The sequence below is a fragment of the Sinocyclocheilus rhinocerous genome, unplaced genomic scaffold (genome assembly GCF_001515625.1).
Source record: "Sinocyclocheilus rhinocerous isolate Xijiao unplaced genomic scaffold, SAMN03320098_v1.1 scaffold85, whole genome shotgun sequence".
NCBI lineage: Eukaryota > Metazoa > Chordata > Actinopteri > Cypriniformes > Cyprinidae > Sinocyclocheilus > Sinocyclocheilus rhinocerous.
Genome location: NW_015649998.1, coordinates 26,512 through 41,689, shown reverse-complemented (window position 1 = coordinate 41,689; position 15,178 = coordinate 26,512). Strand labels below are relative to the sequence as shown.

Below are 15,178 nucleotides of genomic sequence, written 5' to 3'. Positions count from 1 at the left end.
GGCAAGCACTGAATTATTAAAATCAAATATGTTTTCAATAAGATACTGAAAAAAAAAATCTGTTAGTGAAAAGGTTTTTTTTCTTAACTTTCTGCAATGCCAAATGTATCTCCAATTATAGAATCACCCTTATATCACTTGAGGTAATAATAATAATAATATTCCATCATATTTTACAGTTTTAGTCATTTACTTACAGCAATGCATTATGAACTAACATTAATTAACAATGATCAATAGCATATTTATAACTGATCATATATTCTAAAATATTGATATACTAATGTAATTGACCATTAATAAATGCTGTAAAACTACATATCTAATGCATGAATTAATATTAACAAATTGAACTCGGACTACAATCAGCAGATGGCTGAACAGCATGTTACTACATAGTCATGTGATAATCACAACCAGAAATAGTTACTTACCATCTCCCTTGCATTCAACTGGTTTAATCTTCAAAAGGAAAAAACTAAACAAAAAAACAGAAATATGAGAAAACTAAAAGTAGATCGGTCTCTCAATATTCCATATGAACCATTTTACTGTCCTCTCTCTTCTTCACCTCAATTTTCTACTCTATTTCCCTTCCTTCCTTGCTCTCTCTCAGGTCGATACAAAAGGCTCACACGTACATTCCTGCTGAGACAGGATATCCTTCAGATCAAAGGTCACTCTGGTCCTGCGATTTGGACATATGTGAAATTTGATCCAATAGTTTTTTAATGTCCTCTTTCAAATGACATATGGAATAAACCCACACATTACGTATGAACAAAGTAACTTGTAAAGCAACTCATTACAAGCTACTGAGTAACTAAGCAGAGTTACACTGCAGTCAGGTGCAACTCATAAACTTTGCCAGTGTTCATAACATGCAGAAACACGTTTAAGTTGCCTGGATTTCAAATAATTTAACAAAAAAAAGGCAGTGACAAACACAATGAAACAATTCATTAGAACAGGAAAACTGAGTCTCAGCTTAGGTTAAATCATCTATCATGTTTGATTAACATAACATTTATGGACAAGAGTGACTTCTGTTCTTTGCAAGCTATTGAAAGAACTCATGGCAAAATTAAATAATTATGGTTAAGAATGCTGTTGAATTTGGAACAATAGATAGTGATGGAATAAAAGATGCACAAAAATCAAACAAAAATCTTGTCATTCTTTATTCTAACTTTGCAATTCAGTTACATTTTAGTACAAAGTTTTACTGCCACTGCTGCTTAAGACTGACATGCATCCAGACTAACTGATGCAGCTTGTCAAGTCCCATAGTTTCCAGTGATTTTCAGACTTGCACTTTTACGTGGAGTGTTTGTAGTAAGATAACAGTTCGTCCAGACTCTGTGTTTGAGCAGTTTGTGGCTGAGAAGGTTGTGCATATGTGGGTATGTCAGAAGGTTGACTAGAGGTAGATATGTTCTCTGGGTCTCCTTCTGTGGATTTTTGGGATTCAGACCACTTGAAGGCAAGTTTTCCTTTGCTCTGCCCTTTGTCTGTGGCTCTGTTGTGACTGGCTCTAGTGTCATCTGCGTAATAAGCAGAAGGAGGAGCAAACTCTGAGTCTCGCTCCTCTCGACGACGACTGGTCCACTGACCCCAGGAGAACTCTGGAAAAGGAAATAAATCTTGTGCATCTTCAAAAAAGCAAATGTAAACACTAGAGCCAATTAAGAGGAAGAACGGAATATGGCATGCATTTATGTGCATGATCATTTACCTTTGCCTCTGTCCCACTCTCTTACGTGTGGAACGCCAGGTTTGGTGTCTTTTCTCTCTTGAATCTCTACTTCCACTTTCCGCACTGTTGGAGGGGCTGGAGGTCCAACCAAACCTTCATCATCATCTTCATCATTCTCAGCATCATCAACAGCAGCTACAACAGAACATCAGACTTTATCCAAAAACAACCACCTATGCCTTAGAATTCATCACCAACACAAATATACACATAAATAGCTATTAATTCAATAACTAATATTCAGCAACACACCCTCTTCTTCATCCCCTGGCTCCAGCTTGCTTTTCTTCATCCTCCTCATCCTCACTTTAGCGAGTCGAGCTTCAAGCAGAGCTTTCCGCTTCTCCTTCAGTTGCTCACGTTTGTGGCGCTGATCTGTGGTCTGCAGAAAGAAAGAAAATTGTAAAAAGCTGATTTTAGACTTTAGCTAGTAGAGAAGCTGAGGATATAGTGAGCTCACTAGTTGTATACTGCCTACATAGGCAGCAACCTAGCTGAAATAAACAAATATTGTTTTAAAATTAAAAATAAATAAAAATGGATCAAATAATTAAAATAATTGTGATTAAAATTAATTTAAAAATATATATATATTTTGTCAATTAGATAAATAATTAATACACTTTTTTGGGGGAGGGGTATTAAAATGCAAAAACAATAACTGACAATAACACTTTCTGAGTTTGTTCACGGAGCTTTTCAGAACCTGGGATGCACAATATATTGGTACCATATTAGTTATTGGTTAATATTAATTGTTTTTTATTTTGATTTACTGGACAGATTAGATGTACTGTATATCAGCTGATATTGAACATTTATTGGATACTGGAAGTCTTTGCTTCCTAAGCACACTTACAACACCTTAAAATGCTGTCTAGCGAGGCAGCTCACTCTAATTTAGATTCATTTAATTCAGTTGATCTGACCTGGTCTCTCAGCATGTCTAGAGTTTCTCTCTGTTTTCTTCGTTGGTCCTCGTCCTGGGCAAAAGCAAAATACCCAACACCCAGCTCTCTGGCCTCTGAAACAGACACAAAAAATCCATGTGAGACACTGTGAAGATGTAATTCAACACTCTCACAGAAGCACTAAGAATTTTCCTATACAAAAGACAGATCATTGTGCACAGATCAGTGTGTGTAGAGATCAATCTTCTCCATCACCTTGCTCTCTGATATTTTCAAAGTGAATGGGTCCAACAGGTTTCTTCATCTGCTCCTCTTCCTCTCTCTCCCACTGCTCTCTCTGCATGTCTCTCCTCATGTCATCGGATAACAGTGTCCTGTCAGCACCTGTCACCCTGCACACAATAAAATAGATATAGAATGAGCAGGAACAACGCCAATTTGTTACATACAAAAACAGCAAAGGTAAGAACAATAAATGTACCTCTTGTTCTGGAGTTCTTGGTCCATTTTCTGAAAATCTGGAAGGTCTCTCCTCAGACATCTTCGAGAGCGTCCTAATGCATCAACATAGTCCACCCTTAAAAAAAGAGAGCAAGAAACCCACAGCTGAGTTTAAATCATACTGCCTCTTCATCAAGTTTAAAACACATTTATAAACGCATGGTACCATTCTTCATTTGCGTTCTGTGGGGGTGGAACAGGGATGTTCACATCAGAGTCCTCTTCATCTCGGTCCCCTGCTACATTTGCAGTGCATGTCTGTGGTTCATTCCTCTGGTTGATGATCTTTTGGGTGAAGTCCACCAGGAAAAGACTTTCAGTCTCCTCATCTAAAGATAAAAAGAAATGCAGTCAATATCAGTTGTTACACAAAAAACACCCAAAGCAGAGGAAAAATTGTTTCAAGAAGTGAAATCTTTGCATGTAGGAATGCCTGCAAGCATATACCTGGGAAATCTCCTTTTGTCATCTGTTCATAAAGACGTGCCTTTTCCTCCAATTTTTGCCTGCAAAAGACAAAAATGCATCAAGAAAACATTAATATAATTATATTCCACAATTTGAACAATGAATGAGCTTTATAGTATGCTTAGATGTATCTGAATAATGAATTCTCTGTTAACATCATTATATTTTTAACATCATTTTAACATTTTATATTCAGTGTATAGTAAATATATTCCAAACAATGTTTTATTAAAAAAAACAATGTCATCATTGTATCATTATATTGTATTATATTATATATTACAGTTACATTACCGTCATTACATTATATATCAGCACTCAAAACAGTAAGGTGTATAGTTTCCAATTATTATATCATATTAATAAAAAGTATCTAGATGCAAATAAAAAATTAAATAATATGTCCTCATTAGTATGAGTTCTTGTTTTTCCAATATGTGAATGTCAGACAGTCTGCATCAAATAAAATAATTTATGAAATATTATTTAAGGCAACAGGTTGTTATAGAAACAAAAGAAAAATTATTTGGACACTTAAGCCATGCTCATAAATGAAATTTATTGTATTATATTATCAAAACTATCAAACAAAGTGTCTAGTGCAAACATGCTACAAATTTTACAGAATATCCAGTTTTAGGATTACCTGCATTGATATTTAGTTTTATTGATTTATATACCAACATTCATACATTTTACTTTTAGGGCAAGAGAAAATGAATTAATGAAGAGGATATAAAGAAACAGAATAATCTAGTACCCATTTACCTGGACTTATCTAGTGTGTTTTCTTCCTCTGCAGTTTGCTGAACGTCCCTCTGAGCTCGTGCATTGACTCCTTCATTCTGTTTGCTCCAGATATTGGGCTTCTATGAGCACATACACACATAATCAAACACAACAGGCGTTTTTATGTAAAAATTCAGTGATCATATCTAGCTGTCATTAACTGCCCGTGTCTTACTTTTACTTTTGTCTTAGACTTCTGTGCGGCTCCTGCATCTTGGCCAAGTCGGTCGTGCTTAAATTGTTCCTGTTTTCGATATAACTCCGCTTTCAAATCAACCAGCTGAAATGTAAATAAAGTATTTGTTAGTTAAGAGATTTAAAAGGATCGAGCCATCTTTCCCAGTTTAAAAACAGCCTCACACACAATGCAAGTTTACTGGCAGCTGTCATGCTAAACTAACTATAACACACTAACAAAACTAAAATGCTCATTCCTCTTGTTTAAAAGAGCACTTTAAGATACGAATTACTCACCGATGACGCTGTAACATTGTATGGTTTCTTCTTTTTATCCATATTAACTGTAGCTTTTTAGGTAAACCAGGCTAACGCTGACATTCAGAGAACAAAACAGTGTATCGCTGTAAAGGACAAATGCAGTCTGCCATCTACTGTCTCGGAGGTCACACTACAATTTTTTTATTTTAACATGGCAATGTTGTACTTTTTTGTTAGTGAAAAATATAAAAACGACAAATTTAACGTCAAGTTGCTTTAAACTGCCATGCTCCACAACATGTTACTACCATGTTAAATGTTAAAAAATATGGCATTATGCTGGTATCCTGCCATAAAAAACCATGGTAATACTGTGATACATTTTTTGTTAGTGAATAATATGAAAACCAAAACTAGCTTCAAACTAAAAAGCCTTTAACAATATTCTCAATACAGTGGTACTCTGTTACATCATTATTATTGATCAAAAGAAAATGAATTAAATACAACCCAGAACCATAAAAATAAATGTCAAATAAATTTTTCACATTGGTACGATGACCATGTTGAAAAGAACATGCTGCCAACCATGTACAAAGGTGAGTCCACTTAAAAGTGTGTTCGCTCCAAATAGGCCATGAGTTCCAGTTACAGAGGAATTACCAGGTCAGTCAAATAAACCTGCTATGGCAATAGTTCAGTGGTCTAGTAACACTAATATCTATTGACACAGCAGTGTACCACCATATGACTTTACTTGTCTGTTATCATCATATTCATATCACCCTATGGGAAATCTCTCTCACACACATACAGTAACAATCAGGGATTTTTAGTTCTGTTTGTTTTCACAGTTACAGTTGTAGACTTTAATGCTAATTGTTAACCAAAGGCTATTATAAAAGTGAGAAGCAGATCTTAGTGTGCAGACCTACAGAAGCAGTTTGATCATTACAGAAGGTGGGGTTGACTCTTATTGTTTACTATTTCTGTGCATTCAGCATATATATTTGATACTTTTAAAGTGCAGCCATTAAAGAGTGTTGTCGTAAAACAGAACTAAACCAGGTGACTTCCCAGGATGCCTCTGCGTTGTCGTCCCAGCCACATGTTTCTGCTCTTATGTGCTCTTTCCTTGTGTGTCGAGTCCGTGAGCGGCGGCACCAGCTTCCTCAGTCCTGCTCAGAAACCACAGGTGAGTGTATGTCTGTTGGATGTGTTATACGTTCGGAGTAAACCAATGTATGTCAAATTAAAAAATGAAGTATGTCAAAATTACAAATTAATGCTAGAAGTATGGCATCAAATGTGTCCAATTTTAAGGGTCGGAGGCCACCACGGGTGGGCAGAAGAGATGTTGCTGAGCCAGAATTCCCAGTGATTAAAGAGGATGACCAATTCATGGTAAAAAAAACTCAATGCAAGTGCACTTTTGAATGGGATTTCAATCAGTTACTACTGAAGTCATAATTTGTTCTCACTATTCATTTAGATGAGTGCTCCGTTCGAACTCTCTGTGTCTCTGAGCGGAGCGGAGTATGAGAAATATGGTCCTGTGCTGCAGAAGGTTCTGGTCAATCTTCTTAGTGATTCCCCACTTGGTGAGTTAAACTCTTATTTTAAGAACAGATCCATACAAGTAACTATGAAAATGGCAAATGCAATAAAACAGCTAAAAATTCACTATGGAAAATGGTTTAATTTCCCAGTAAGTGTCTCAGATCCTTAAAGAACCCTGAAACTAAAATTGCTTTCTAGCAGATAATTCCTCAAGACAATATTAGTTGTCTTTAAATAATTTTAGTCTTCTGCAAAATTATTATATTAAATGTGTTCTTTTTCCCCCCTCAGAATTCTGACAAGAGCTACCAGTTCTACAAGATTCAACTCCTTATAAACCATTAAAAATGTTTGTAAAGTAGAATTGTAATAATTTTCCAACACCACAATTTGACAAAATAAAGGATGACAAAAACGCACACAAAAAAAAAGATTTTTTGCCTCTGGTTTCTCTTGTCCTTGCTCAATCACATCTGTTTCACATTTAATAAGGTCTGAAATAAAGAAGTCTTGTTCTTCTCAAAAAAATTATTTCATGAACCCACTCATGTTGCATATACAAGATCATTTATTCAATCTTCTTATTTAGACAAAAGTTACATTTATATAAAACCAACAACTTGGTAAAAGCTATTTGTTGTGGGTTTTCACAATCTGCTTTACATTTTATTTTTGCATAAACTTTCATGTGATGGCATAAGGAAAAATGACTTATTCTAATATAAGGGAAGACACAAGTCGGCATTTTATGTCACTTATGTATTGCATGCAGATACACGACAAAAGAATCCTGAGAACAAAGAACCATTTTAAAACACAAAACTGAAGAGATATTAAAATTTATCGTTACTAACATTTTTAACAGATGTGAAATTCACTACAACAGCTACAAAACTTAAGTATCAATGCTCATACACTTATTAGCACACTTCAGTACATTCAAATATAAATCTTAACTTTTTTAGCAACACTAAGCTGATGGCAGCTAGACTAAAACTGCAAGGACTTCAGTTGCTATAGTAACATGAAGTTTCCAATCACAGGCCGTATATATGTCTGGTGTTCTGCCGGACTGTTTGCAGTACTGTGGTTAGGCTCTCTTCCTTCAGCAGACTAATCTCATGAAGCGTGTGTATGCCCATACCAGGATGAGCAAACCTGCATGTGGACTTAGGCACCTACAGAGAGAGGAATATTATGTGTATGTGTATATTAAAGAATGACAAGGCATGCACATATATGTAGTAAGTGGAATCAAACAATGTGTGCCTAGTAAGATGCACTGATACCTGTCTGGGTAGGAAATATGGTGCATCTGTCTCTAATAAGATTCTGTCGAGTGGGATTTTCCTCACAGCATCTCGAGCCTCCGCAGCATGATGGTACGTCACCAGTCCAGTGAAACCCACACACAGGTTAGAGAATTCACTTAGGAATGGCTCAATCACAGAATAGCTGTTGGTAAAACAGTGTCTAACACACAATGACTCAAGTTAGTATTTTAAAATATATACATATTTATACATTTTATATATACATACACACACACACACACACATACATACATATATATATTTTTTTTTTGTGCTTAATATTTCTGTGAAAACAGTAAATTATTCAGTAAAAGTGACAGACACTTTTAATATAATATTTCACAACACTATTGTTGTTTTTACTGTATTTTTGATTAAATAAATGTAGTCTTAAGCCTTCTTTTAAAAAAGTAAAAAATCTTTTTTTTTGATAAAAAAATCAAAATATATATTCAATCCAAAACATTTCATAAATTGTCTTAGGTTTACTAAATAATATATAAAGAAAATGTAGTCTATTTTTAAGACCATTTAAGATCACTACAATACAGTAATGTGAAAATAAAATTGAAAAAAATGATATAACAATTTATTTTGAGTTTGGAGTTAAATATAAGCCGTGTTATTTTCTAAAAACAAAAATCTATATAACATCAATTAAACCAGCAAGTTTGTTTTAGGAGCACTGACCTGTGTATTTTGTAATCCCAGGGGACACACTTCTTCATAATTTTCAGCACATCATCATCAGCATCACGGCAATGTATGACAAGAGGCTTCCCGAGAGCGACGGCCAACTGCAACTGCCGTTCAAACACCTTGACACACAAAGAAACTGTGAGAAATAATATATTTTAATTTGATATAAAAATATTTGGAAGTAATCATCCTGTCTGGCATACCTCTTTCTGCTTCCATGAGTCGGTGGAATTCTTATACGAGTAATCCAAACCGATCTCTCCGAATGCAATGGCCTTAGGGTGACGCATAGCACCCATGATGCTTTGCTCATAAGCGTGGTTATACTCCTTGGCAAAATGCGGGTGGCAACCAAAGGCTCCCCACACTTTCTCCTCTCCTAGTAGCCCTTCCCAGATAGCCTCTTTTTCTGTGATTCGTGGGTTGCAGAAGTCCGCGATGCAGCCCCTAAACTCCTTTGGGAAAGTACTTGCATAGATGCTCCGAAACTTTCGGAAACTTCCCCAGAAACCCAACTTCCCATAAAGCATGTCAAGGTGACAGTGCGTGTCAATGAATCCTGCAGAATCTGCTTGTGAGTAGTTCAAATCTGACAGCCAGAGAGGCTCCGAGCCAAGAGACATCCTGCGAGTGGCACCGTCCCCAGCGAGGAGCATCGGTGAGGACGCATAAATATTTGATTCTGAAGTCCTGCGTGTAGTAAGATGCGAGTAATCCCAGTAACCAGATGTATATGGGGCGGAGGCAAAGGTTCTGAGCCCGGGGAAAGCATTGACCAGTGGAGAAGAGCTGATGATAGACTCTTGTAATTTGAGGGACCGTCTGACTGTCCTACAAGGCGTGTAGTTCTTGGGTGGGTCGAGGTCAGAGGCTGTATTCTGAGGTGAATGCTCTGACAAAAGCTCCACACCCGTGGCTGGGACGGTTGGGAAATTGTTATCCACTTCTGACTCCGGTTTCCACAGAGCTTGAGGGAATGTTGAAGGCTTTAAAGCTGGTGATAAAGAGTAAGGATGGCATTCCAAAGCTGGAAGAGTGTCACTATAGTCCACAAACTCACATTCCTTTTTAAGCTCAGCTGTTTGTCGCCTCTTTGTTTCGAAAGACTCATCCTGTGAGAAAACTTCCACCTGCTCCGAGTCCTCAACATCTGACCAATCCGGCGATTCTGGACGCTTTAGGATCACACGCTGTACATAGAGACAAAGTCAGTAGCAATTCTCTTAAAAGACATTATAATTGTGCAAAATAGCCATGCTTTAAAACCAGCATTAATTTTTAAAATGGAATTTTTTGCAAAAATGTAAGTCTTACTGCTACTTTTGATCAATTTAATGCATTGCTGCTGAACAAACACATTGAATTTATAAAAAAACAAAAAACAAAACAAAAAACATTCATTACCCTGGTGTCCAGCTTTATTTCTGTCCCATCATCTTCTGTGTCTATGAACTCCAGCGGGGGAGGCTTGCCATCTGTAGTCGCGATCAGTTGTTCAATCTTCTCACTGAATGAGCAGCAGTCAAGCTCAGATGTGCTTTCCTCCTCAACTGCCTTTATAAGCTTGTCTGGGGGTTTTTTTGCAGATAGACTTTTAGGCCCACCAATTGATGACGTTTTGTTTGCATTCCCCATCGCATCATTCAGCGCTTTGAGGAGAATGACTTTCTGCCCTTCTTCTAGACTCCTGCATTTCTTTCCAGCAGAAGGAGGTGAAGGTCCAACAAAGGACTGTTGTCCTGAAACAGTGTCCTATATGTCACACACAAAACACAAATACAGTCAAATATATGTAATTTTTAAATACAGACATTACACAAATTTATAATTTATATTATTACTTACCTCACCAGGACTGTTTTTTTTCAACAGTGCTCTGTGGCATCCAGTCAGTTTTAAGCGTGCTTTGGGTGTACTGCGTGGGGTGCTGAGACACATGTTCTCCATGACGCCCAGTCCAGCTGACCCAGTAGATGTGTTCAGGCCAGGAGAGCCAACCTCTCTTATAACACCATCCTGATCATCTCCATCCCAGCATGTTGGCTGTGCCACACCCACACTGTTCTTCATGAGCTTTCTGGGGGAGTCCTTGGCCTTATTCAGCCATGTAAACTTAACCTTTTCCCTTTTGCGGTTCATCCTACTAAGACCTTGAAGAAAAAAAAAAGGAAATGTATACATAAAATACATAGATCAAAAATGAGAAACACAAACCGGTGCAGCCTTTTTAAGCCCTATTGGAGATGGATTTATTTGCAGGTTCTTTGAGAAAACGGAAAACAAGCCAAAACACTCTCTGTGTTTAAAAACTCCACGGTCAGGCATTTCCCTGCAGGTTAGCTAAAAATTTTAAAAACACATCGATGTCTTTTTAATTCTTGTATTTATTTTTATACATGAATAAAGAAAAAGCATAAACCTGTATACGATGTAAAACACGTTAACATGTATACTCAAAGAGCTATTAGTTAATTACACATGCTAATAATTAGCAAAAGCCTCATGTCTGGCCTAAAACTGTGACCCCAAGCGTCAGAGCACATAACGACGATCACAGGAACGGTAAACAGTCTAAAAACGCGTAATAGTGTTGATTAAACACGATTCAGTCCAAGCAACGACAAAGTTAATATTACAAACCTTAAGGCCTGTACGGATGAAGAAAGTTCAGGTGGATCACGTGCGTATGTGATTAGCGATGCGTTGGTTCACTCCTGCCAACACTCAACATCTTACTGGACCCTAGGCCTAGACAGCATTGCATGGTAGTGAACGCTTAGTTTGAGACGTACCAAGTATGGAGTGTGCATATATCTAGCACGTATGTATGCTTTGAGGGGATAAGAAGAAAGGGATCGTTTAAGGGGGTGTTGTTGATAAAGATAATATTTTGCTGAGTGTGTTTTTGTGCTGGTTTAGCTAGGCTTGTCGTGGATAAATATATGGGGAAAAAAAAGATATTCAAAGTGTCTATTTTAATAAATGATTAATTGCATCCTTCAATCAAACGATTCTTTTAAAATGGCAGATTCAATTAGAATCGAGGGACTTTGAATCGAAGCAAATTGAAGCAAATGTTTATGAATGGATCATTGAATAATTGGCTCACTAGATTCGTTCAAAAACAGATTCATTCAGGAAAGTGTTGCTCTGAGATGCATAACAGGGGCCTGTTTTATAATACAAGTTTACCAAATAAGCCAGGTTTATTTCAGTTAGTCTGACTTATTGTCAGTTGATTTGGTTCAAAATAAGTCCGACTAACTGAAATAAGCGTGGCTTTGTTTGAAACTATTTCATTTGCAAAACAGGAAAAAAGACAAAATGTGTCTAAAACGTAACTCAATCGATTAACTGTTTGTTGAACTGCATGTATAAAATTAATTTAACATTGGCGATCTCAGACACGTGTTGATTCTTGTTTGATATTACTTCACTATATAATATAAAGATAAAAAATAAAAACTCACACATGGATATTTTTCTTTCATTATTTGAATTATAGAGTCGTTCTAAGTTACTGCATTCTAATAGTCTTCATCATGCAATTTATGCTTTTGGACTCCAAGTCACTGACATACTTGATAATGTCAGCTAGCGTGAATTAGAACAGGGTCAGTGGCGTAGTGGACAGGCGATAACCTCCCCATGCTGAGTTGCATCGTATCATGTATCGACGATAGCCAGAGATATTGTCAAAAGCATCAAATATTGGCAATATTAAGAGCATTTGGCATTTCCAATTAATTATTAGCAACCATATAAATACATATTAATTACTAATAAATGCTGGCTTGATGCAAAAGTCATTAGTCTTATATAATTAGAATAGACACAGACATAATTAAAAACATTTAGTAACATTTTTTTTGTTTTTATTTACAAAGATTTTTCCAAATATGAGGCTGAAAAAAAAAAAGAGAGTAAAAGTATACAGAGAACTGTAATCAAAAAATATAATATTACAAGGCCTACCACACAGACAGTCACACAAAATCTGCATTATGCAGTCAGTGAAACCTAAAGATACCCATGTTTAAAGAGTCCATTTGCTTAAGAAAATATTCCTCCTGATCTGAGGTTTGGCAACACTGTATTTTACAGTGCCAGACTATACTGTCCATTCATGGTGATGGTACACAGGCTTTCTTAGTAAATATGCCCTTATTCACATTCATGTTAATGTTCATATTTTCATCTGTTTTGCTGTCCTCTGTTCTCCAGTAGCTTCTGTTCCACCCGCTGGCTAATGCGTCGTAGATCGGCATGAATGCTGGGTCTCTGAGCAAGGTCATCTTGTAGGCAGCGGGCGATCTCCAACTGACTGATATCTTCTCTGGGCACCAACCGCCTCACAACTTGCAGACAGCGATCTCGCAATGTCAACACTGGTAAACAAATATAAAAGTCAATTTTAGATGAACAAAAATTCACATTCGCAGTTCGATTGCTAATTTACAAAATGACTGAATTGGTTATCAGTCTGAAAGAAATATGTATACCAGGCAATGTGATGTTGGCAATTGAGACTTGTCCATTTTCAAGGAGGGCTGGCAAATACATCTCTTTATTGTTGACTACCATTGGATCGTCAGTTTCTGCATCCCGAAACATCCATGGATGTCCTGACAGAATCAGAAAAACAGTATGAGAAACTTTCATTCAAACAGATCATTGCACTACTTAAAGGGATAATTAATTGTGAAAATTCTGTCATTAATTACTCGTTCCAAACCCGTTACCCTCGTCAGTGACTTCTCTTATAAAACAGCTCTCCTCCATTGACATCCATTCAAAAAAAAAAACACAGCCTCTGGTCTTCTTTCCCATGTACTGCCAGACCGGAAGCATTAGCATTAGCTGTTACGCTTTTCGGCTAATGGTTGCCGGCTTGCCTTCTAGTGGCAAAATGGAACACTCAATATGGCCGCTCTATCGAACGAAACCCTAGCTCCGTCCCAATTCGCATACTATCCGTCCTAAATAGTATTCGAAATTAGAATTAGTATGTCCCAAATCGTAGTACGGTGAAATGAGTATTCCAAAGGTACCCGGATGGTTTACTGCTTCCGGTAGAAATTCGAAGTGCAGATCCGTGCATACTCTAACGGCTAATATTTCCCACAACACATTGCGCGGTGGACGATGATTCGATTAGAACTACAAACACGCATGAAAAGTGTTAAAAAACTACAAACATTAATTAAATTAAACGAAATATGGATAATGTTAACTTTGACAAGGTGATTGACAGTGCAGTTTAAATGGTGACAGGATGTATGTAACTAAGCAACAGAGCGTCCGTTAAAGACACAGTTATGACGAAATAGTATGTCCCAAAGCTTGCCTACTATTCTGCTACATACTCAAAAGTATGTACTTTTTCTTCACAAAATGAGTACATACTTTTAGGGCAAAGTATAAGTAGGCGAATTGGGACGCAGCACCTGCCTTCTGAGCAAAAGAGCCAATGGACCTTTTTCACATTTCCGGGTTTCTCAGCAGGGGAAGTCGTCATAGTTGGGTTAACTTGAAGAGCAGTGAATGGGACAATACCACAAATATATTTTTTGCATTCCCATTTGCTCAAATAGCAAAAGAAAAACTCTATGATAGTGTTTTCATGACTTTCTCAAAAAAATTGAGAGAGACTGATAACGGCAGTCAGAAGAGAGAACGATGTCAAATTTACCATCCCTCCCATAGATGCTGCATTAGAAACACCCTCGCATTAGTGTTTTTGTAATTTGATGCAAAGTTGATATAATACAAAGAATAGTGTTATAAATGTACATACATTAAAAAAAAAAATACAAATATGAAAAACATTCGAGGATTTACAATGCTGATGACCGTTAAACGCGTCATCACAGTCTTGTGAAAAGGGTCCATTGCTAATCAGTAAAGTCAACACATCACTGCAGCTGCCATTAGAAGTCCTGGTTGCTATAGAAACAGTCTGAGACGTGCACTTATGAGTAGCCTGAGAAATACACTTTTTTTATGCTATTTGAGCTAAATAAACAACATTTATGATACAGTTCTTGTCAGATTTCATTGGTGATTTCAAATATGAAATTTAATCCTAAGCTTGGCGAACAGTTTTGGAGCATTTGATGTTTCCCCTTTCAAAGTGATAGGAGCTGCACTTGCATGCCCGAGAGGCGTTTCAAAGATGGCCGCCGACCAAGTGACATTACTTGCCTTAAAGGAACACTCCACTATTTTTGAAAATAGGCTCATTTTCCAACTCCCCTAGAGTTAGTTGGTTGAGTTTTACCATTTTCGAATCCATTCAGCCGATCTCCGGGTCTGGCGGTAGCACTTTTAGCTGCAGCTTAGCCAGGGCCAGAGTGGGACTCATTTTCAGCCCTGGAGTTTCATGCCTTAGACCGGCCCACTTTTTTTTTTTGTACTGGCCTTTTCAGTGTTGCCTTTTGCGCTTTCTATTATGCATTTTCTTTGATCTATAATTTTTTTGCTCACATATCTCCAACAACTGACGTTTTGTTTTGTTTTTTGAGCAAGGTGCCGCTGTCAGGGGAGTAAGATAATTACATCATCATTAGGGTTGCCAATTAACTTCAGAAATGGAAAAGAAGGGACAATTGTGATTCTTTATCTTTTATTCTTTAATAAAATAGTGTTTGTTCTTGTATTCTTGTAGAAAATAAGTGTTTATTCTTTAAGAAAATAAGGGACAGAATAAGGGACGCTCCAAATATTTGTACTGTACCATAATG

The 15,178-nt window shown here is 36.9% G+C and overlaps 5 protein-coding genes across 7 annotated transcripts in view; 1 reads left to right on the top strand and 4 right to left on the bottom strand.

Moving 5' to 3' along the window:
* Positions 1–590, bottom strand: part of LOC107711013 (sorting nexin-5) — a 7,687-nt gene extending 7,097 nt beyond the window's left edge. Inside the window, exon 1 of the mRNA XM_016515914.1 lies at positions 435–590. Within this exon, the coding sequence (XP_016371400.1) occupies positions 435–437 (3 nt within the window). The 5' untranslated portion in view covers positions 438–590. The remainder of the gene's footprint in view (positions 1–434) is intronic.
* A 590-nt stretch (positions 591–1,180) lies between these two features.
* Positions 1,181–5,025, bottom strand: ccdc174 (coiled-coil domain containing 174). The gene is made up of 11 exons (XM_016515913.1): positions 4,900–5,025; positions 4,601–4,705; positions 4,405–4,505; positions 3,616–3,674; positions 3,335–3,497; positions 3,149–3,244; positions 2,923–3,059; positions 2,686–2,780; positions 2,009–2,138; positions 1,736–1,891; positions 1,181–1,625 (listed from the first exon to the last, which is right to left on the bottom strand). Exons 1-11 carry the CDS (start codon positions 4,939–4,941, stop codon positions 1,318–1,320), a joined length of 1,392 nt encoding a protein of 463 aa, XP_016371399.1. The 5' UTR covers positions 4,942–5,025; the 3' UTR covers positions 1,181–1,317.
* Positions 5,026–5,781: 756 nt separating this feature from the next.
* ghrl (ghrelin/obestatin prepropeptide) lies at positions 5,782–6,840 on the top strand. Its single transcript, XM_016515912.1, has 5 exons — positions 5,782–5,823; positions 5,921–6,058; positions 6,187–6,267; positions 6,356–6,464; positions 6,715–6,840. The coding sequence occupies exons 2-5, from the start codon at positions 5,945–5,947 to the stop codon at positions 6,720–6,722; spliced, it is 312 nt and encodes a 103-aa protein (XP_016371398.1). The 5' UTR covers positions 5,782–5,823; positions 5,921–5,944; the 3' UTR covers positions 6,723–6,840.
* Positions 6,841–6,994: 154 nt separating this feature from the next.
* LOC107711037 (putative deoxyribonuclease TATDN2) lies at positions 6,995–11,235 on the bottom strand. 3 transcript variants are annotated; one of them, XM_016515943.1, is made up of 8 exons: positions 10,855–11,038; positions 10,281–10,585; positions 9,840–10,187; positions 9,496–9,625; positions 8,639–9,402; positions 8,427–8,554; positions 7,713–7,896; positions 6,995–7,601 (listed from the first exon to the last, which is right to left on the bottom strand). In XM_016515943.1, the coding sequence occupies exons 1-8, from the start codon at positions 10,880–10,882 to the stop codon at positions 7,461–7,463; spliced, it is 2,028 nt and encodes a 675-aa protein (XP_016371429.1). In that variant the 5' UTR covers positions 10,883–11,038; the 3' UTR covers positions 6,995–7,460. The 3 variants fall into 3 exon arrangements, with proteins under 3 accessions (XP_016371429.1, XP_016371427.1, XP_016371428.1); XM_016515941.1 differs by having other exon boundaries at positions 8,639–9,625; XM_016515942.1 differs by lacking the exon at positions 10,855–11,038 and adding an exon at positions 11,076–11,235 and having other exon boundaries at positions 6,996–7,601; positions 8,639–9,625.
* A 1,107-nt stretch (positions 11,236–12,342) lies between these two features.
* LOC107711035 (von Hippel-Lindau disease tumor suppressor-like) overlaps positions 12,343–15,178 on the bottom strand; it is a 4,514-nt gene continuing 1,678 nt past the window's right edge. The window contains exons 2-3 of the mRNA XM_016515938.1: positions 12,938–13,060; positions 12,343–12,823 (exon numbers count right to left, since the gene is read on the bottom strand). Of these exons, the coding sequence (XP_016371424.1) occupies positions 12,630–12,823; positions 12,938–13,060 (317 nt within the window). The 3' untranslated portion in view covers positions 12,343–12,629. The remainder of the gene's footprint in view (positions 12,824–12,937; positions 13,061–15,178) is intronic.